The sequence below is a fragment of the Tympanuchus pallidicinctus genome, unplaced genomic scaffold, assembly GCF_026119805.1.
Source record: "Tympanuchus pallidicinctus isolate F22 unplaced genomic scaffold, pur_lepc_1.0 scaffold4, whole genome shotgun sequence".
Lineage (NCBI taxonomy): Eukaryota > Metazoa > Chordata > Aves > Galliformes > Phasianidae > Tympanuchus > Tympanuchus pallidicinctus.
In genome coordinates, this window is record NW_026294758.1 from 24,363,401 (window position 1) to 24,385,523 (window position 22,123).

The 22,123-nt window shown below is 44.4% G+C and overlaps 1 protein-coding gene across 6 annotated transcripts in view; it reads right to left on the reverse strand.

Annotated features, from left to right (window-relative positions):
• Positions 1 to 17,332, reverse strand: part of YTHDC2 (YTH N6-methyladenosine RNA binding protein C2) — a 32,054-nt gene extending 14,722 nt beyond the window's left edge. For 2 of the 6 annotated variants that reach the window (XR_008210528.1, XM_052700960.1), the window contains exons 1-12: positions 16,986 to 17,332; positions 16,689 to 16,779; positions 11,428 to 11,624; positions 9,299 to 9,498; positions 9,007 to 9,173; positions 8,567 to 8,669; positions 7,238 to 7,394; positions 5,665 to 5,772; positions 4,900 to 5,048; positions 2,653 to 2,788; positions 2,182 to 2,308; positions 640 to 705 (exon numbers count right to left, since the gene is read on the reverse strand). Coding sequence is in view for 3 of the 6 variants with exons in the window: in XM_052700960.1 (XP_052556920.1) it covers positions 640 to 705; positions 2,182 to 2,308; positions 2,653 to 2,788; positions 4,900 to 5,048; positions 5,665 to 5,772; positions 7,238 to 7,394; positions 8,567 to 8,669; positions 9,007 to 9,173; positions 9,299 to 9,498; positions 11,428 to 11,624; positions 16,689 to 16,779; positions 16,986 to 17,184 (1,700 nt within the window). In the remaining 3 variants the exon portion in view is untranslated. The remainder of the gene's footprint in view (positions 1 to 639; positions 706 to 2,181; positions 2,309 to 2,652; positions 2,789 to 4,899; positions 5,049 to 5,664; positions 5,773 to 7,237; positions 7,395 to 8,566; positions 8,670 to 9,006; positions 9,174 to 9,298; positions 9,499 to 11,427; positions 11,625 to 16,688; positions 16,780 to 16,985) is intronic. The other 4 variants (XR_008210526.1, XM_052700959.1, XM_052700961.1 and 1 more) reach the window with 4 other exon arrangements.
• Between the last annotated feature and the right edge of the window lie 4,791 nt (positions 17,333 to 22,123).

A 22,123-nucleotide genomic window follows, 5' to 3' on the forward strand; every position in this document is an offset into this window, starting at 1 on the left:
ACTCCATGAGGAAAACAGAGTTTTCCTCACGACTTGCTGAACATTTGTGGAGACCACACAGTGGGTGTTAGTAAAGTGAGGCAGAGGCAGGTGCATTTCAGCAGTGGTTACAGTGATGTGAAAAAACAAGCACAGCTGCCATACCTCAAAATGAAGAGCACTTGATCAGCTCATCCATGCAAATCAGCTAATGGTGTTGAAAAAATAGAACTGTGTAGCTGAGAACTTGCACTACCAAGTAGTGTCATTTGCTCTTCGTATCTGTTGTCATTTCCATGGAAGTAGGAGGCATCACTTTCAAAGTGACCTACGTATTTATGTAAGTTACGATGACTCATTTCATCTAGGAATGGAAATTCCAACTACGATGACGTGGGACAACAAATGCTAATGACAGAAAGAAGTTTGTTTACCATATTTATCATAGGAGTTGCTTAAAAAAAAAAATCACCATAATGCTAAACTTCTTGTTTGTTTGTTTTTGTTTTTTTAAATATGCTTCCAAAACGTTCTGACTCCCAGTCTTGTTGTTTAGGTCATATTTTATACAAAATTAAACTGTTCTGATTAAAAGGTGGGAGACACAGATGTTTACGTACTATATTAAACAACTGTTTTAGAGAAGCCGCCATAGCTTACCTGTAAGATTCCAACAGGTCAACCACCTCTGTTTGTCCAAAGTGCTTAGCCCAATCTAAAGCCATCCTGAAAGAGTTGTACATAGACTTTATTATTTGTCACTTCAAATCATATGTATGGGCAGCACCTTACATGAGATGACAGCTGACACACTGCGCTGTTTTCGTTTCTGCATTATTATTTAAGCAGTGCCTTCACTGATGGATCCACATCTTCCCAAATGCAAAAACATGCATAATATGTATAACAAACAGCTACATGATTTTTAAATAGGTGCAAATTGTGACCAAGTATGAATGCTACCTCTACACAGCAATCACAGAATCACAGAATGGCCAGGGTTGGAAGGGACCTCAAGGATCATCAAACTCCAACCCCCCTGCCACGTGCAGGGCTACCAACCTCCATGTTTAATGCTAAACCAGGCTGCCCAGGGCCCCATCCAACCTGCCCTTGAACACCTCCAGGGATGGGGCACCCACAACCTCTCTGGGCAGCCTGTTCCAGTACCTCACCACTCTCTGGGTAAAGAATTTCCCCCTGACGTCCAACCTAAATCTCCACTCCCTCAACTTAAAACCATTTCCCCTCATCCTATACGTATCAATTTTTCCAAAGAGTTGATTCCCCTCCCCTCTGTAGGCTCCTTTTAAGTACTGAAATGCTGCACTGTGGTCACCCTGTAGCCTTCTTTTCTCCAGGCTGAACAAGCCCAGCTCCCTCAGCCTGTCCTCACAGGGGAGGTGCTCCAGTCCCCCGATCAAACAGGAAGGAGTAGAATACACCACTATTTCAAAACACAATATCAATGCACACAACTAAGCATTTCTGAAGAATCCTTTTATTAACTCCCTTGAATAATCTTAAGAATTCATGCCCCAATTCATGTTCCTCCAAAACATCTAAAAATGGCAAACTTTTTGATGCCTTATGGGAACCATTCTCTTCACAAAGCAGATCATTCTGTTTTCCCTTTAAACTCCATTCTTTCACTAATTTTTCCAATAACAGACACCTAGAATCCTAATTTTTACCTTTCTACACTCAACGTTTTATGGTACCCCCCACCCCCCGCTTCCTAAATGTAAACTCATGGTCATAAAGACCTGAATTTTTAGATATTAATATGGATTTTCTTACATGCTCCAACATACCTGCAGCCATAACACTGCAAAGACCCTTGCCCCTGTAGTATTTTTTTTTTTAAAACCTCTACAGGCAGTCGTCTTAAAGACTACAATAATGAAGCGTTTTGAGTGTAATTAAATCTATCAAGAAAGACTACCACCTTTTCCTAATCAGAGGTTATAGCAGGTTCCTTGAAAGAGGAAACATAAACCATTTTAAAGACTCCTTCTGAATTCCTTTAGAATTTATGGAAAACAATCTGATGAAACAAACTCTACATCATTATGACTATTAAATCTTACTACCACCTACAGCATTTTCATAAATCACTGAATTAACAAGTTCTGTTACATGTCTTAAGTTCTCATGTTTTTATTGGGAAATAAATCCTTCACTTCATCTGTTTGTTTTTACCAGCCATTGGATGATTTGCAGTGGACACTTGCTCCCATACTGATCAATTGCTCTACTTGACTTAGAAAGCCTCTCCCTGCAGCTATCATTAGTGCAGTTGCACTGGTTTCACTGTGCCTATAATCAACTGAGAAGTAAAACAAATTAGCAAAAACAATACACGCTTTTTTTCATCTGAACAAAACATGAATATGACTTTCAAGATCTAGACCAACAAAATTTTATTTCTTCCCAGCCACCAGTCAATTCACATGAATTCAATATCTTTAAAATAGTATTAACCTATCTGTCAATACTTCCAAACCAGTACAGTAACAAATAAGTGAACAGTTAATGAATTGCGTAATACATTCATTTTTCAATTAGGCAAATAGAAAGAAAAAAATAACACTTGAAAAGTGGTAACAGAAAATCAAGTCACTATGTGATTTCTTTTTCCCTCGTGCAACAAGAGGAACAAAAGCAACTTACCACTGACGTTTTCAGTTAAGATGAAATGGAACACCTGAGCAAAGGAATCAACATCTTTATGTAACCAGATGTCAGAAAGACAAGAATCCATTTCTTTTATTAGCCATGGTTCAAGACAACTTGCATCTCTCTCAACCTGAAAAACAAGATTAAAATGATGAGTCTCTTCAAAAAGTTCTTTTGTTCTTCATTCTCACAGACGAGGTACTACGAAATCTAGTTTTTAAACAACTAGAAATATAGAATTAAGTTATGAGCTAATGGATTTATGGTATCTTGTGCAAGTACTTAAAACAGTACCAGACTAACCACTTTATCTAAAAAACTATTTAAAAACATCACAATGAAAGAGCATACTTTGGCTATGTTTGAGAATAGTTTACCCTAATCCCCAAAAAAGGAAGAAAATGTAGAACATGATAATCTTCTTCTAGAAACTCTACAGGAATAATATCAAAAGACTGTTTGGCAACGGAATGCATTTTAAAGATCATCCAGTTCTAATACCCCAGCCACGCACAAGGTTGCCACTGACTGGATCAGGTTACCCAAAATCCCATCCAGCCCAGCCTTGAACTCCTCCAGGGATGGGGCATACACAGCCCCAGCACTCTCCCAGTAAAGAAATTCTTCCTAATGTGTGAACTAAATCTGTCCTCCTTTAGTTTAAAGGCATTAAGCCTCATCCTAACTCCGTACTTTTTGATAGAATACCACCATCATCTTTCCTGTAAGCCCCCTTTAGGCACTGAGCTCTCACTGTAACCATTTCTTCTCCAGGCCAAACAAGCCCAGCTCACCTAGACTGTGTTTGAAAAAGGGGTGCTTTAGCCCTCTGTTCATCTTTGTAGCTGTCTCTGGACCCATCCCAACAGGTCTTCATCCCTCCAATATCTAGCAATAACCTCAAAATCCTCACTACACTGACTCTCTATCTAGGCAAGTTTGTTTTCCTTACATAAGCAGGACATCTGGAGCCCAAAAACAGTCTCAACATTCCACAAGCCACGGGGAGGTCTATACAATAATCACAAACAGTTTTTTGTAAATAACTTTACTGACCAAATATGGACCTGACCTACCCCGCACACGATCCTTTTTGACCATATACCATCACTCTGTGGAACCTCACAGCCACCAAAGACCTCTTGCAGGAATCCCATGTTAGCACAGCACATGCGTAGTGTTCTACTTCAGTACACATACCAATTCTCAGAATAGGTGGGTGCTTTGCAGAAACTCTATGAACATTCAAATGATGAATGCATATAACCTATGTAACTGCAGTTCTGTTGGCATGGTTGACTTTGCAGGCTGCAATTGAGCTTTTTTTTTTGTTAATGCTGCATTTTTCTTCTACCAATACCCATACAACTTCTTCTGAAGAGCTTCTTTCAATTCATTCTCCACCCAGCCTGTATTCAGTTTTGGGATTGTCTTACCTGAAGAGCAGGACCTTGACTTTACTGCATTGCATGAGGCTGGCACGGTCTCAACTCTTGAGCCTGTCAAGATCCCTCTGGAGGGCAATGTTCACTCCAACACGTTGACTGCACCACTCAGTTTTGTCTCACCCACAAACTTGCTGAGATGCACTTACTCCCAATTTCCTCGTTACCAGCAAAGATGTGAAACACTATCAGCTCCAATACAGGCCCTTGAGGGTCAATACTCATCACTGCTCTCCACCTGGACATCAAACCATTGACTGCAACTATCTGAATTAAAAAATCCAGCCCATTTCTATTCTGAGTATCCAACCCATCAACTTCACATCTCCACATTTCAACAATGCTGCATCCCCATTACAGAAGACCATCAAGTAGCCAAATACCATTTGCCCTTAGAGATGACGTACTGACTGACACCTGCAATCTGTTTTCCACGTCCTATAATACAGTCTACAGAAGGATATGCTCTACGATCTTGTCAGGCACAGAGAATGAGTAGCTTGTAGTTCCACAGATCTTCCTTCATCTTTTGAATAATGGGGGTTCTATTTCTTACGTCCGGTCACCGAGAATTTCATAATGACTTCTCAAAGATGACACACAGCAATTTCATCTGCCACTTTCCTCAGTACCCCCAGACGCACTTCACCAAATGCCACAGACTTCTGCACACACAGAATTCTTAGACGGCCCCAAACCACCTAAGCACTTTCTTTTCCCATATCGTTAGAAACAAGTTTCTAAAAGATTTACCACATAAACCTAAAACATTTCTTCCAACACAGAAAAAACTTACCAGAGCATTAAAAACTGTGTCACCACTGCTGTCCAGCAGATTATACTCTTCAGATACACTTGCAACAGATTTTCTGCTCCGTGATTCTGGGTTGCTACTACTTTCTTGAGCAGAACACCACTCAGTGAGAGTGCTTTGCTGCTTTTCTTCTAGAAGGTGTACAATGTTATCAAAACAGTATCAGAATCACTTTTAATCATCTGTTGCTTTCAGCTACAAAAATCGTCCAATCAAACCACAGGCTTACCTATAGCATTCTCTTTTATCCAACCAAGAATGCTGACACCAATCCAATATAAGTTCTATGATTAATGGCACACAAAGTGCATGACTGCAAATGTCTGCTCTAAGAGTAAGGTAAAAAATATCATTTGGATGCTACTAACAGGGACTGTTTCTGTTCAAGATGTACAAAATCCTGCACTGTGGATGGACGGCTGCCTGCAATTCAATTTGTACCCACTGTCAAAACATCGTCTCATCTTGTTCTGTATTTTTCATGGAGGCAACAATTACATGCAAATCTACACCATCATATTAGCAAAACATTTACAAAATGAAAGCAAAAAGCATACCCCGTTGAAAGGCTTTTTAACTGAACAATCAGCTTCAATAATGTCAACATTACAAGTTTAGAGATACTTGCTGGTATCTAATCATAGTATTACATAGTATATATTAAAGACAACAGAATCATCCGATTCCACTGTTCTCAATGCTCAATAGGCCTCAGCAACCACTCTGACAATTAAGAAGTATACCAACCTCGCTGCTTCTCCTTTCTGTATTTTATCATCTCTTTGTTTGTGTACCCAGTGCTTCGTAAAATGTCCTCCAAAAACATCTCTTTAACTTCAAATGGTCTTCCTTGGACTGCAAGCACAAATAACTAATGAAATTAGATATCCCCTAGTTTGACCAAAAATCTCCGTTAAAAAAAGACTCTCTGTAAATATTAACAAAAAAATCAATTAAGAAATTAAAAGCAGAAACTTTAAGCAGTTACTACTTTCCTTGAAAAAAAATCCTTGAAGAATACCTGAGAGTTTGCTTTCTCAAGACTGCTGAGCCGCAAAACAAAATAAGATTAAGAAGGGAAATCCCAATGAAAAACAACATGTATCACTAAACTCCTCAATGCTCTCTGAGCATTCTGGAAAGGGATCTACATGTCTGACAGAATATTCATCAAAGTTCTATCAAAATGACAAAGAAAACTAGTATTTTTGTTGTAAGATTATCACCTGGATTACCAACATAATAATAACATTGATTTAATGCAATATTCCGTAAGAAGTTTGTCACTTTGTGTACAAATGCTTTGCTCAAGACACATACACAGCTTTTCAGTTTCTTCAGTTACCTCAGCCCTTCTTTGCTGAGTAAGGCCTGACCAGCCAGGCAATCCAAACTGTCTTTGTCTTCTGAGAACCAACCCCTATTTCTTTTTCAATGTCACTGTTTTCTAAGCCATTCTAAAAGGCATGACAGGATCCTTTTTCACAAGAAAAAAATTCTCCAGATTCCTGCTCCTTCAACTAGACGTTTGCCATAGCTGAGTTCAAATTACTCAGAACCTCTCCCTCCTTCAGGAATAACTGTATGTACTTACAAGGACATTATTGTTGAAAAATCAAAAGAAGCAGGTCACTCATGCAGAAGGCCTGCAAGCCAGGAATGTGGAAAAAAATGGAAAAAACCCACATCTCCCACACCTTACCTTTACTAAAAATCCATCAAATCAGCTATTAAAATAAAGGTAACTTTTCTACACTTGAATGTAATCTAACTACAGGTTACCAAACCCAAACATAAACTATCACATCTTTTCTCAAATTTTACCAGGACTAACAGTTGACAATTGCCTTTGAAATCATGTGATCAAAACATGAGAAAAACAAACTGCCTAGGTCTGCATTTTTGAAGTGACCAGGTACAGTCATCTGTGCTTTAGCCAGTAACAAACAGCCATCTATGAAGCCTGAAAAACTAAAACTTGGTGGAATTAGTTGAAGTGTACTCTTGCAGCCCTCAAGGACTTTCTCATCCTGCAGATCAGTACATTAAGAACTTCTCCTTTTCTTGAGCTGAGTATCAGGAGACAAGGCATCTCTGCACTTACAGTGCTTCTAGCAACAAAATACCTCATTCTGAAATAGTTGCAAACAGATGTAGAAAAACAAAACAAAACAAAAAAAAAGCAACAGTAAACTTAAAAGAAGCAAAAATAACAAGCATTTTCTGATTCTCACTCAGTGTCCATGTTACCTCGTCCACATTAACAGCATTGACAGCAGGACACAGGTATATTCAGATCCAGGAGTTCACAAATACTTACTGTGTATTACTGGGCAACTTCCAAAATACTCAATAAAGAGATTTGCATCCAGAGCAGCACTAGAAATGATTAGTTTTAAATTAGTCTGGCTTTGCAATATATCTCGCAGTTTTATTAACAAGAAATCACTGAATCTATCCCTCTCATGTACTTCATCCTAAAAGAAAAGGCAAAAAGAAACCAGTAGATAAACATTCACAAACAGGAATTTTAAAACTACAATTTATGGTTTGTAGGTTCACTGAAGATGCATTAAAAAGTAGAATTCTAACCCAGTTCTACCAAGCGCTTTTTAAGAAGAAAGTATTCAAGTAAAAAACTTTCTCAAAGCTTCACAAAAATATTGGAGCAGGCTGTGCTGTTAATGAACAAGGAAGAGAGAACTTCATTTCAGAGGCTGAATGACCCGATTTGATCTTAAAGGCTGCTTCCAACTCAGACCCTTCTATGATTCTATGAAGTGCGTTTCTGAAACTTTACTAATTCTCTCTGAACAATTATCATCTCTGAGATACTGACAAGAACCACAGTTCCCACAAATCTTATTTTCATCAACTCTTCAAAGTTGAAGCACTTAAACCAATGTAGTATCACATAATAAGAAAATAAATCCGGTTGCTTAGGTCCATTAAGTCACGTACAAAGCTTAACATAAGTTAAGGCATTTGGTTGGTAATAATTGATTACAGCAATTATTTACTTGGTGAGTTTTGTTTTCTCACACATCAAGAATTTATCAGACAGGAAGCCAAGCACTTTTTAAGGTGAAAGCAAGAACATGAAACACCCTTTTACTTCAGTAGACAGGTGAGCACGTACAATTAATTTGATGTTTATGCTTTCAGCAGTGGAGAAATTGTTCATGGTGATTACATACTCTGATTCCACTGAGTTCTCAGTCCCCATGACAGAAATAACACTACGCCTTATTTTGAAAACCTCTGTGTTAACAAGTGGACTGCTGAACTGGTACTGCAAAAATAAGTACACGATACAAGAAATTCTCACAGATGCACAGTGAGTCACACACCCATATGCCTGCAGCTTCCCTATTCTATGACAAAAAAAACCTACAGAAATGTTTAGACACCTGTCCTTCACAACATCATCCTAGAACTAAATGCTATAATTAGCACAAAAATAAGATACTTTAACCAAAAAAGTACACATTCCAAGAGAAAAAAATTCAGTACGTACAGGAAAAAAATAAAAAAAAAAAAAAATCAGATTCTGCCCGAATAAAAACACTTCATATGCTTACTTAGGAAAACAAATTTCAAAAGCAATACGTATTACTTCACCTTACATGAAATTTAACAGGATTCTTACCACAATAACATGTGTTACTGTTGATAGAGCACTGTCTCCTGCCATCAGCATGCGAAGCAGTATGCCATTTGTGCAAAACGTTAACAGTGTCCTTGGAGAAACCCTATGGAACAGTTCATGAAGATGATTCAGCCTTGCAGCATTCAAACGCATGTGACCTTTTCCACACGTATGCAAAACTAAAGGATTGATCAGCTACTCACCAGAACTGGAATTAGATTACAGTTACTCACCAAGTAATTCAACAATACTGTGTGATTTCAAACTGCCCTTATTGGCAGAGAACACCACAGAATTCTAGTGCTTACATTCCAAAACCTCAGACACAGGATTCATGTTTAAATAAATTCATCAGCAAATAAAAATGACCCCCAAAATACTGTAGCTTTAACATACATGTGAAAATAAGGTCAGCTGCCTTAAAGAAATGTTGTTAGTACCTGCTTTCTAATCGGATCTGATAGCCAACTGTCTGGCCAACCTTTTCCCTTCTTTCTGCTGCCACTCTTTCAGCCACAGCAATAACTGCCAAACGTCTTGGCTGAGTGCAAAACATACGACAGGGAATTCCATTTTCGTAGCAGTCATCAAGAAGGAACTGAGGAATCTATAAAAAAGGGTTTCAAAATACTTGTTAGCCGCATGAAGCAATAGGTGTTGAGGTTTTTCTTCTTAAAGAGTGAAGCAACTTAATTACATCTCAATATTATACAAATAGCAAAAAAAGCATACTTGCGTGGTTTTTCCTGATCCAGTCTCTCCTACAATGAGAACAACTTTATTTTCCTTTATTATTTTGACAATTTCCTCCTTCTTTTCAAAAACTGGCAATGACTGCCTAAAGGAGTCATATTCCGACTCCCCTCTTTTCAGCGGGACTTGAGGAATACCACTGCTAAGCCTTCCGCTCGTCTTCCCAACGTCTTTGTTTTCTGTGGAGAGAACAGGACAATTTAGCCATAGATACAAAGGAACTGCTACACACACAATATCACTTAGCTATCACAGAAATGAACATTCCTGACTTGGCACGCATCCCCCCCATGAAGCGATGAACCATCGCATATTTACAAGAACTATTCATAATACTGTGTTCTGCTACGGTGTTTGAAACAGATACCGTTCAAAGGAATTACAACTTCCAAACACATTTTGAACAAATCTAGACTTATTTTCTTGGCTTTTGATCACATTTACACTCCACAGTTGGCCTAGAAATATTCTCTGGAGACTTAAATGAACAGAACTCTTAAGAAACCCCAACTGGAAAATGGGAGTTTTCTCAGTATAGCTATAGGGGATTCTCTTGCAATCCTGCATCCAGTCTTCTCCGCTGCCTTTATCAATGACCTGGAAAAGGGATACAATGCAGCCTGAGCAAGACTGATGATACAACGTTGGGAAGCGTGACTGACACACCAGAAGGCTGTGCTGCCATTCAGTGAGACCTGGATGGGCTGAAAAGTTGGGCAGAAGGGAACCTTATGAAGTTCAACGCGGGCAAGCAAAGAGTGCTATAGCTGGGGGGGGTGTAACTGTATGTATAGTCAGGGGCTGAAATGCTGGAAGGGAGTTCTGCAAAGGACTTGGATGTCCTGGTGGACAACAGGTCAACGGTGAGCCAGAAGAGTGTCCCTGTGGCAAAGAAGGCCGATGGTAGCATGGGGCGGATTAAAAAGAGGGGTGATTTACAAGTGGCGTTAGACTACATGATCTCCAGAGGTCCCTTCCTACTCCTTACAGGTTTGTTAACAAGTTCAGAGGGGAAAAAAAGACTTGACTGTGATTCACATCCACTCCTCCACATTCTCCGTGTCTTGTATTACCTCATTCAAGTCAGTCTTATTTTACACGACGTTCTAGTCAGTAAGACTGATCTAGACCCCCACGCGTAGACAGCACACTACCACTTAATAGAAAGCAAGACTTAAGCATTCATAGCTGCTGCAACTCTTCAGAGCTACTTCAAATTCTAAAATTCCTTTCTTTTTTTTGTTCCAGAAGAATTAAAAGCTTGTTGTAAATTCAATGACATATTCATAACATGATTAACAGACATACATACTTAATTGCAAGAAGTATTGCCTTACCAAGACAGACATAGCCTCACGGTTCAAAAGACCTGAATACCCAAATAGCTAACCTGCTGGGAAACTGAAACATCATATAAAGAGAACTAGAAGAGGAAGCACTTTGAGCACAAACCAGTGAAAAAGAGAATAACGGAAGACCTGCTTTCTGTGCACTGCACCCATCTTTGTGCACAGAAACATAACAAAACCTTCTTATAAGGCCGTTAAGGCAAACATCTTATTCTGAGATTCTCTTTAATGACAGAAAACATCAGAAGTATGCCTTCTGACAAACTCTTTCATGTTCTGGAAATCAACAAGTCTGAACAGTAAATTCTGAGGGATCACGTCTACTGCCAGAAGACAAAACAAAACAGGATTTCTCATTTTATCAAAAACAGGACTTTCCACAAGCAGAACAAACAGCCTTATATTCACACAGGCTGTTCTTACACAGTGACTTGAGAGCATTTCTCTCTTCAGCTCCACTTTACAGAACATGCAGGAGCTCCCACATATGAAAAATGTCCTTTCAAGTAAATCTGTGTTGAACTGGCTAGATTCAAAAGTAACTTGGCACAGGCAAGACATTCAAGTATGAGTGGCATTAATGCCCAAGTTACGCTTCCTCGTGGAACCAGTTTGAAAACATGCCACATTAAGAATTAAGGGTGAAAAAAACTTTCTGTGTGTAGTTTGGTTGTGGTGTTTTTTATCTGTTGTGGTTGTTTGTTTGTTTGTTTGTTTTCCGTAAGCAGTATTGATGCTCAAATCACACACAGCACGTACCAGTTTCAACAGCAAATGCATTTCCTCGCTGCTTCTTTGGCAGAAGTTCTATTCGTTCTTTCTTTGTGAGAGGAAATCTTTGAATTAAACTGTGAACAGCCTGTTTCGTTCTGGGAGTCAAACAACAAGTCATTTCTGCATGAGCTACTTGCGATCCATTCTTTTTCCTGACAGTTAGATATCGACTCGATCCTTTTCTGAGAGAGAAAAAGTTCTAAATAAGTAATCTCTTCAATTCTTTGTAAAGATCTTTGGCTAAAAGTGTTTCAAAACAGCTGTCAGATTAGTTTCAAATAAAACACGATAAACAAATGTCCAAATAGCATCTTACGCATAACGCTTCTAAGAAAAGGGCTTTCAGTATGCAACAGCAAAACCACTCACTATTACCATAAGTCAGCATGACATACTGCATAACTGGAGTGCCTGTGCTCAGCACAACCTCACAGTCTCATAACGTCATACTGTTTTGCTAACTTCCTTTTAAACACTGACTGCTATTTTCACAGTCTATAAGATAGCAAGCCCCATCAATCACTGTATCAATCAACACTGAGAGATATTATACAGAATTGATTTACAGAAACATGTAAGAGAGAAAAAAAAATCACTGAGTAGAAGTAACAGAAAAACAAGCAGCCCTCTATGAATATGCCAAGCCTTAAACAAATCTAGAAAGACACTTTTTAAAGTAACTTCATATCCAGCAAACCTAAAAGACATCTGCAGAGATCTCAAACTGATGGCAAGTTAAACCCCATCACACTTCTCTCACTCTCACTGTTCAAAACAACAAGAGGGATGGGTTGGAATTAAGGGCAGTTTAATTACAAAAAATGAAAAGCCAAGATATGCAATCTGCAGTTGAACTGCGCGAAGCCAACTCAGAATCATTTGAAGCATCAAGGTTGGCAAAGACTTCCAAGATCATAAGTCCAACTGCCCATCTATCACCAAGATTTCCCACTAAGTCATGCCCTCCAGTACAACAGCCAAATGTTTCCTCAACAACTCCACGACTGACGACTTCACCACCTCTTTGGGCAGTCCAGCCCCATGCCTGACCACGCTTTCAGAAAAGTCTTCCCAACAGCCAAACTGAATCCCCCTAGAACAACTTCAGGCCATTCCCTCTAGTCCTGTCATCAGTTACACAGGAGAACAGGACAACTTCCACCTCAACACAACCTCCCTTCAATTCTTATAGAGAGCAATAATGTCTCTCCCGAGCCTTCTCTTCCCCAGACTGAACACTTCCAGCTCCTTCAGACACTCCTCGTAAGAGCTGTGCTCCAGACCCCTCACCAGCTTCACTCTTCTTCTCTGAACACACTCCAGGGACCTCAAGGTTCTTCTTGCAGTGAGGGGTCCAAAAATCAACACAAGGTACGGCGTCGCCAGCGCTGATTACAGAGGGATGATCCCTTCCCTGCTCCACTGTCGGCAACACTACTTCTGATACAAGCCAGGATGCCATTGGCTTCTCTGGCCATCTGCGCACACTGCTGGCTCCTGTTCAGCAAAGTGTCAACCAATACCCTCAGGTCCCTTTCCTCTACACAGTCTCCCAACAACTCTGCCCCAAGTCTGCACCGTTGTCTGCAGAACCCAGCACTTGGTCTTGTACTTCAGCCCATCGACTTCAGCCCAGCTGTCCAGGTCCCTCTGAAGGACATTCCTACCCCCAGGCTGATCAACGCTTCCTCTCAACCTGCTGTCATCTGCAAACCTACTGAGTGTGCATTCAGTGCCCTCAGCCAGGTCACCAATAAAGACACAAAATACCAACCCCCAGCTAACGCTCAGGACTGGTCACCAGCTGAATTTAACTCCATTCACCACCACTCTGTGACATCAGCCATCCAGCAAACAGCGTACCTGGACAGACCATGAGCTGCCAGCTTCTCCAGAAGAATACTGAGGGAGACCATATCAAATGCTTCCCTGAAGCCTAGGCAGACTACATCAATAGCCTTCCTCTCATCCACCAGGTGGGTCGCTCAATCACAGAAAGAGATCAGACTGGTCAAGCAGGACCTGCCTTTCAGGAACCCATGACGGCTAAGCACGATCCCCGGGCTGTCCCACACGCGCTGTGCAGTCCCTGTGTGATCTGCTCCATAACCTTTCCTGGCACAGAGGTCAGGCTGATAAGCCTGTACTTTCCCGGATCCTCCTTATGACCCTTCTTGTACGTGGGAGTCACGCTGGCACGCCTCCAGTCCTCTGGAGCATCTCCTGTAGACCAGGAATGCTGTTAGATGATGGAAAGTGGCTTGGCTGCCACCTCTGCCAGCTCCCTCAGCACCCTCACATGAATCCCATCCAGCCTCATGGACTTGCAACAGTGCAGGTGGGACAGCTGGTCTCTAGTTGTTTCCACCGGAATTGTGGACACTTTATCCTGCTCCCCATCTGAGACTTCCAGGTCAGAAGGCAGAGCACCACGAGGATAATTGGTCTGACTCTAAAAACATATGTAAAGAAGACACTGAGAACCTCAGTCTTTTCCTTTTCTTCAATGCTCACAAATCCCTGCTGCATCCACTAAACGACGGAGATTCTCCTTAGCCCCCTCTTACTGTCAACGTACTTGTGAAAAAAAGTTTTTTGTTCTCCTTTACCCCAACAGCCAAGTTGAGTTCAAGCTGGGCTTTTGCCTTTCTACTTCTCTCGCTGCACATCCTAACAACTTCTCTGTACTCTCCTAGAGTTGTCCTTCTTTCTCTTCTGCAGGGGGTAGATTCTCTTTTTCTCCTGGAGCTTCAGGAAAAGCTCCCTGTTCATCCATGCTTGCCTTCTTCCCCACTGGTTCATCTTGTGGCAATGGCAGCCTGCTCCTGCACCTTCAAGATTTCCTTCTTGAAGAGCAGCCAACCTACACAGACCCCTTTACCCTTCGGGACTGAATCCCAAGCATCCCTTTCTATCAGTACCCTGAACAGTTCCAAGTTCACCCTCTGGAAGTCCAAGGCAGCAGTTTTACTGGTCCCTCTCCTGGCTTCACCAAGAATCAACATCTCTACCATTTTAAGGTCATTCTGCACAAGACACCTACCAACCTCCACATCTTCCACCACTCATTGTCTCTTTGCAAACAGCAAGTCTAGCGTGACACATCCCCTTTTAGACTTTCTTACCAGCTCCATCAGGAGATATCGCTCATGAAAATACTGCTAAAAATAACAATGTTAAATGTTTACGATCACATAGGGCCACATTACTAGCTGTCCCGGGCCACCAGCACCCCACACGTTGAACAGACCTCACTTAGGACATCTCTATCCTCTGATCATCCTTACTTCCCACATAAAGATTCACCTTTTTCTTCACCGTTGTTCCCTGCCTGTTAACTAATACATGCATACAATATTCCCACTCAGTGGGCCTCTCTCAAAATGTCCGCAGAACTAGCAACGACTCAGGCCTCGTCCATCAACATACTGGCTCAGGAGCAACAGCGCATTGGATTTCTAAATGTCAACACCAGCCTAACTTAAGTCATTGCTACACCCACCTGGTTCCCTGCAAAGTCATCAACTCTTGTCACCAGCTCTTCAGTGCCTTCCTACAACACCTAACTCAGAAACACATTTCTTTCTCTCAAGGCTCCATGAGGCACACACCTCATGTCCCCATCCTTCCACATCATCCACCAAGGGAAGCAAAAGCAAAGACAGTGTCCCAAAAGGGTTTGCCTTTTCACAAGGCAGGAGCAACCTGCCTTCCCCAGCCCCTTCCACAAGATGACTTCATCGCCTCCCACATGCATGGTGGCTTTGCTGGAGCAGGGACAAGGCAATTCCCAGTCCTTTTGCCCACCAGAAGTCCGCCAGTTGGAGAGAGCCTTTGTAATCTGCCAGTGCAATCCCACAGCAGCACTGCCCAATCCTGCTCTAGTCACAGGCGTCGAGCAGAACACCACATGGGCTGCCACAGGGAAAGTTACCTCTACCCCACACAGATCCAGTCCTTCTCTTAATTGCCCCTGTACAGAGACCCAGCACACAGTCATATGTAAACAGATATCTTACTACTGTACTGGCTTTACGCAGCTAGGTTTTGGCAGCAGCGGGCTTCTGTGAGCAGAACCAGCAGCTGTGCCATGTCAGATCAGAGCCAGCTCCAGAGCCGAGCCATGACTGCTGCTGAGTGTGCTCTGGGACAGGGGATCACACAGAAGGAAAACTGCTGCACAACAGCAGCTGGGAGAGAGCGAGAAATCTAAGAGAAACAGCCCCAAAGGTACCAAGGTCAGTGCAGGAGGGGCTCCAGGCCCTGAACAAGCCCATGGCGGAGCAGTGCTTGAGGAGCTGCAGCCTGGGGGAAGGCCACCCAGGACCAATTCAGGAAGGATGGCATCCCATGCGAGGAACCCCATGTGGAGCAGGAGCAGCAAGCAACCATGGAGGAATGGCGGAGACAAAGCAGCCTTCATTCTCTATTCGCATGATTTGCTCGAGCGGAGGAGGAAGAAGAATTGAAACCAACACTGAAGTTGAGTCAGGGAAGAATAAGGTGCAGGAAAAGGATTGTTAGTTTTAGTTTTCCCTTTCTTACTCTCTCACTAATTAGAAATAAGTTAATCTTGCACAAGTTAAGTCTGCTCTACCTGACACAGCTCCAAAAATCAGCATTTTACACACCATTAAGAAGGATCAGGCAGTACCACCAAAAATAAGAAACAGCCAGCAATACTACGGTTTGACAGCAGCTTGCACACACAGACGTCAGATAGGACATGACACTTCCTCTACCCAGGTTCTTCCTGGGCATCTTTCCCTTTTCCATTGCTTTACCACCTTCATTTCCTCGGCCACTGGATTCTCAGCACTTACATATAAGTTCATGTGGTCAATAACTATCTATTTCTTCTTCAAAAGATCACACGAGGGCAAAATGAAAGGGGGGAAAACGCCACATATTGACACCTGCCTATGAGCCCTTTCCTCTCTTCTGGAAGACTGTTCTATGCTGCATTTTATCCAACACGTAGTCAGGCACTATCTAAAACTCTCGGACGTAACAGTGGCACAGGTAACACAGAGCAGTCCTGCGTGAGGACTTTACAAACTCCACAAGACAAGCCACCTCAAAAAAAGCATGCCAGGAGCTTTGATAACTTAGTGCAAATAAACATTCCGTATTTCCTCCCACACTCACTGTGCCCTGTAACAATGCAGGATACACCAGATTAGGTGCAGCATTTTACAGTTAAGTTTCCACACATTTGCAGCAAACAAGACTGGATGCCAACTCACCCTTTACTTTTAGATATCAAACCAAGAGACTGGCACAACCGGTGAACATAGGCTCTTTCGGTGGAAGTAAAAGACGAAGGAAACGCCATCTCTGCAAAGATAACGAAGAAAACAAACGTAGCACCTACACCACACTACCTCGAAGGCGCGAGCTCTCAGAGCCCCTCATCTTTACGTCCTCCCGCCGCAGGACGGCGGCAACTCGAGACACAGCGCCCGCGCAGACGCAAACCAATGCTGCCGCCCGCAGGCTCGGGCCCGCGCCCCGCGGACGCGACACCTCCACCAGAACCCCACCTTGATCATCGCTGCACAAGAACCGCTCCAGCGCCAGGTCCAACGCGATCTCCAATTCCTCGGAGACGCGGGCATCCGCCAACGTCTTGCCGCGGCCCGACGCGGAGGAGGAAGCGGCCGAGCGTGCAGACGCGAAGGCAGAGGCGTACCCTGCGGCCCCGTCGTGCTGCTGCGGGGAGGCGCTCCTGGGAGAGGACATGGCTCGCTGCGGAGAGAGAGACGCACGCAGTCAGTGGGAACTGACACGACGCGAACGCCGGCGACGACCACAAAACAACACGCATCCGAGCCGCCCGCAACGGCTGCACCAGCGCCTGCGCGCCGGAGTCGGGCAGCGTCGTTCCGTCAGCGCGCGAGGCGGGGCGCTACGGCTCCTTACTTGCGCCCCGCCTCTCGCCCGCAGGCCGTGCTGGGCGGGGGGCGCGTGTGGTCTTTAGCGTCCCCAGAGCCTTGGCCGGTAGGGGCCGGCTGCTTTGTCTTTGTTCCCTTCCTGAAGAGCCTCTCCCAGGTCGTAGAAAGGCGGCCACGCGGCTGCGGGTGGCTTTTGTCTCGGCCCTTCGTAGCGCTAGCACTGGAAGCTTTTTGACAGAAGGAGTAGAATCACTGAAATGTTCCTTCAGGAGTAAAGGGGCGCCGGTATGAGGGGAGGGAGTTTTAGTCCTATTATTGTCAGCACTGATACTTCACTGAGACTGGCCAGGGTAACCCACCTTGCTAAACTGGGAAAGAGCACAAAAGAGGGCCTTGCTGGTATCTTGAATACAGTTAGCAGTGCGGTGTGCCCGTGCAGGCATCTGTGAAGATGCCTAAGTATTGGTTAGGGTTAGAATCATACAATTCTGGAATCAAAGAGTAACCCAAGTTGGAAGGGACCTGTAAGGATCACCAAGGTCAACTCCTCGCTCCACGCTGGACCACCCAAAATTCACAGTCTGACTGCGTGGATCAAACACTTCCTGAACTCTGGCAGCTAAGGGCAATGCCCGCTGTCCCGGGCAGCCTGCTCCATGCCCACTGCCCTCTAGTGAAGAACCTTTCCCTAACATAGAATCATGGAATCACAAGGTTGGAAAGGACCTACAAGATCACCTATTCCAACCATCCTCCCATAACCATTGCTACCACAAGCTACTAAACCACATCTTGCAGCTCCTCATCCAGACGCCTCTTGAACGCTGCCGGTGATGGCGACTCCACCACCTCCCTGGGCAGCCATTCCAGTGCCTGACCACTCTCTGAGAGAAAAAGATTTTCCTTATGTGTAATCTAGATCTCCTCTGGTGCAACTTGTGGCCATTTCCTCAGGTCCTGTTTGTTGCCTGGAAGAAGAGGCCAGACCCCACCTCATCACAGCCTCCCTTCAGGAAGTTGTAGAGTGCAATGAGGTCTCCCCTGAGCCTCCTCCAGACTGAACAATCCCAGCTCCCTCAGCCTCTCCTCATAAGACTTGTGCTCCAGACCCCTCACCAGTTTCTTCGCCCTTCTCTGGACACGTTCCAGGGCCTCAATGTCTTTCTTGTAGTGAGGGGCCCAAAACTGAACACAATACTCGAGGTGCGGCCTCACCAGTGCTGAGTACAGGGGATGATCACCTCCCTGCTCCTGCTGGCCACACTGTTTCTAATGCAGGCCAGGATGCCATTGGCCCTCTTGGCCACCTGGGCACACTTTTGGCTCATGTTCAGCCAAGCATCAACCAACACCACCAGGTCCCTTTCTTCTTCACAGTCATCCAGCCACTCTGCCCCAAGCCCATAGTGCTACATGGGGTTATTGTGGCCAAAGTGCAGGACCCGACACTTAGTCTTGCTGAACCTCATCCCATTCACCTCAGCCCAGCATTCCAGCTTATCTAGATCCCTCTGAAGGGCCTTCTTACCCTCAGGCAGATCGACACCACCTCCCAGCTTGGTGTCATCTGCAAACTTACTGAGGGTGCGCTCAATCTCTTCATCTAGGTAATTAAAAAAGATATCAATCAAGATGGGCCCCAGTACCGACTCCTGGGGGACACCGCTTGTAACGGGTCACCAGCTGGACTTAACTCCATTAACCACTGCTCTTGGAGCATGGCGCTCTAGCCAGTTCCTTACCCAAAGAAGGGTAACCTGTCCAGGCCCATGGCAGCCAGTTTCCCCAGGTGAAGCCTGTGGGAGACCGTGTCAAGGGCTTTGCTGAAGTGTAGGTAGGCAACATCTTCAGCCTTTCCCTTGTCTACCAGTCTGGTCACCCAGTTGTAGAAGCTTGGTCAAGCATGACCTACCTTTCATGAACGCATGCTGGCTGGGCCTGATCCCCTGGATGCCACACGCGTGCCATGTGATCTCAGCCAAGATGATGTGCTCCATAACTTTCCCTGGTACTGAGGTCAGGCTGACAGGCATGTAGTTCCCCAGATCCTCCTTACTGCCCTTCCTGTAGATGGGAGTCAATCCTCTGGGACCTCTCCAGATAATCAGGGGTGCTGGTAGATGGTGGAGAGTGGCTCTGCAGTCACCCCCGCCAACTCCCTCAGCACTCTAGGGTGGAGCCCCGTCCGGTCCCCTGGGCTTGTAACAGTTCAGATGGAGGAGGAGCTCTCTAACTGTCTAATGGGGTGTATTCTGTGTAGCATCCCAGGCTTCCAGGTCAGGGCTAAAGTGCCCTGAGGATAACTGATCTGCCTATCAAAGGCAGATGTAAAGAAGGCATTGAGGACCTCAGCCTTCTCAACATCCTCCCTGCCCCTCCCCTGACCCAGCTCCATGCCCTTCTCTCAGGCCCTGTCGCTGTCACAGGGAGCAGAGCTCAGCGCAGCCCCTCTGCTCCATGTGAGCAGCTGCAGCTACCATCACGCTACCTCAGCTCCTCTGCTCTGGGCTGAACAAGCCAGGGGACTTCAGCTGCTCCCATAATACGTCTTTCCTTTCAGACTTTTCACCATTTCTGTAGCACTCCTTTGGACTCTCCAAGAGTCTTGGTCTTTATATTGTGGCACCCATATGTGCACTCAGTGCTCAAGGTAAGACTGTACCAGTGCAGTGTAGAGTGGGACTATCTTTTCCCTCAACTAGCTAGCAATGACACCCATGTTTGATGCACCCTAGCATGCAGCTGACATACTGGCTGGCAGGGCACACTGTTGAATCATGTTCAAGTTGCTGTCAAAATAGACCCCCAGATCCTTTTCAGTGTGGCTGCTCCCCAGTTTGTACATATAGCCAGGATTTCCTCATCCCAGGTACAGAATCTGGCACTTCTTCTTGTTAAATTTCAGACGGTTGATGATTTCCCAGCTCTCTAATTTGTCTCGATCTCTCTACAAAGCCTCTCCACCCTCAACAGAGTCAACAGCTTTTCATTCATTATTATCAGCAAACTTGCTTAGAACACCTTCTAGTCATAGAACCATAGAATCAAAGTGTAATTTGGGTGGGAAGGGACATTCAAGATCATCTAGTTCCAACTCCCCTGCTACACGCCAAGACACCTACCTCTAGACAAGGTTGCTCAAAGTCCCATCCAGCCTGGCCTTGAACGCTTCCAGGGAGGAGCATTCACAACCACTCTGGGCACCTGTTTCAGTGTCTCACCACCCTCACCCTCACAGTAAAGAATTTCTTCCTAAAACCTAGTCTAAATCTATCCTCTTTCAGTTTAAAACTATTTTGTTTGTCCTGTCACTACACACCTATATAAAATGCCCCTCCCCAGCTTTCCTGTAGGCCTCCTTCAGGTACTAGAAGACCACTGTAAGGTACGCAGAGCCTTCTGTTCTCTAGCCTGAAGAGCCTGTGCAGTCCAGCCCCTCCATGACTTACAGTGCCACCACTGCTCCTCTTCTGTCCTGTCTGTCTCTTCCCAAGAGCCTGTAACTGGTTACCAGACTCCTCCCACCAGATTTCACATATTTCAATGACATCATAGATCTGGGAACTGAGACAAGGCTTCTAGATATTCTTGCTTGTTCTGCATGCTGCATGCATGGGTGTTGAAGCACTTCAGATGTGCTTTATTGTACGCAGCACCTTGTGGAGCATACTGAAAGATCTCACTAGCATACTGTCCCTCTCATTATGGTGAGACGTCCCATAGTTTATAACTACTTGACCAGGTTCTATCTACTTCCCTCTTCAAATCTACTTTTAAGCCCTCTTTATCAGTCCTGCTAACTCCAATGCAAAATTCCTTTTCTGAGAAAGGTGCGTTCTAGCAGAGAAAGGTGCACCTAACAGGCACCAGCAGGTCTGATGTCATGTAGACCTTCCCATGACCAAGAAACCCATGAGTTTTCAAATCATCAAATTCATCTCTGTCCATCTAAGTGATAAGGATGTTTTGTGGGACCTTGTCACAGGCCTTGCAGAAGACCAAGTAAGTTACATCAGTTATTCTTCCTTTCTCCATTGTAGAAGGCCGTCAGATTGGTCAGGTATTGATCTGCCATTGGTGAAGCCATGCTGCCTGTCTCAGAATAACTCCTTATCTTGCATGTGCCTTGACATAGCTTCCAGGAGGATCTGTTCCATGATCTTCCCAGGCACAGAAATGATGCTCACTAGCCTGTTGTTTCTTGGGTCTTCCTTTTTATCCTCTCTAAAAATGTTTCTCTTCTACTCATCAGTCTTCACCTGACAGCCATGATTTTTCTAAAGGACCTGGACATAACTAACCCCTACTGATCTTTCCTTCCATTGCCAAGCACTGGAGGGGGGGGGGAAGGAGGGGATGGAAACAATGGTGCAACAAGAAAGCTATGACCTAACATGCTATCAAAAAAACAAAGTGCAATTAATCACAGAACTGGAACACCACAGCTGTGAGCTACAAGCTTTTTAGAAGAGACAGCAAGGGCAAAAGGGGTGAGGGAGCTTCCCTCCGTGTTAAGAAGCGGATAGATTGTGAAGAGCTGCCTCTGAGGAAGAGCCCCAAGCAGGCTAAGAACCTGTAGGTAAAAAGTAGGGAAATAAATTCCTTCCTGGCAGCGGCGGCGGCCAAGGTAAGAAGCCCCGCCGCACCGCCGAGCGGGATTGCGCCTCCATAGGGCGGCCGAGCCCCCCTCGGCAGCGTGTCGGCGCCTCTCGGCTGGCCTCGCCACTGCGTCCCGCATACATGGCGGAGAGATGGCGGCCCGGGGCCCTTTCTCATGTTCTATTTGT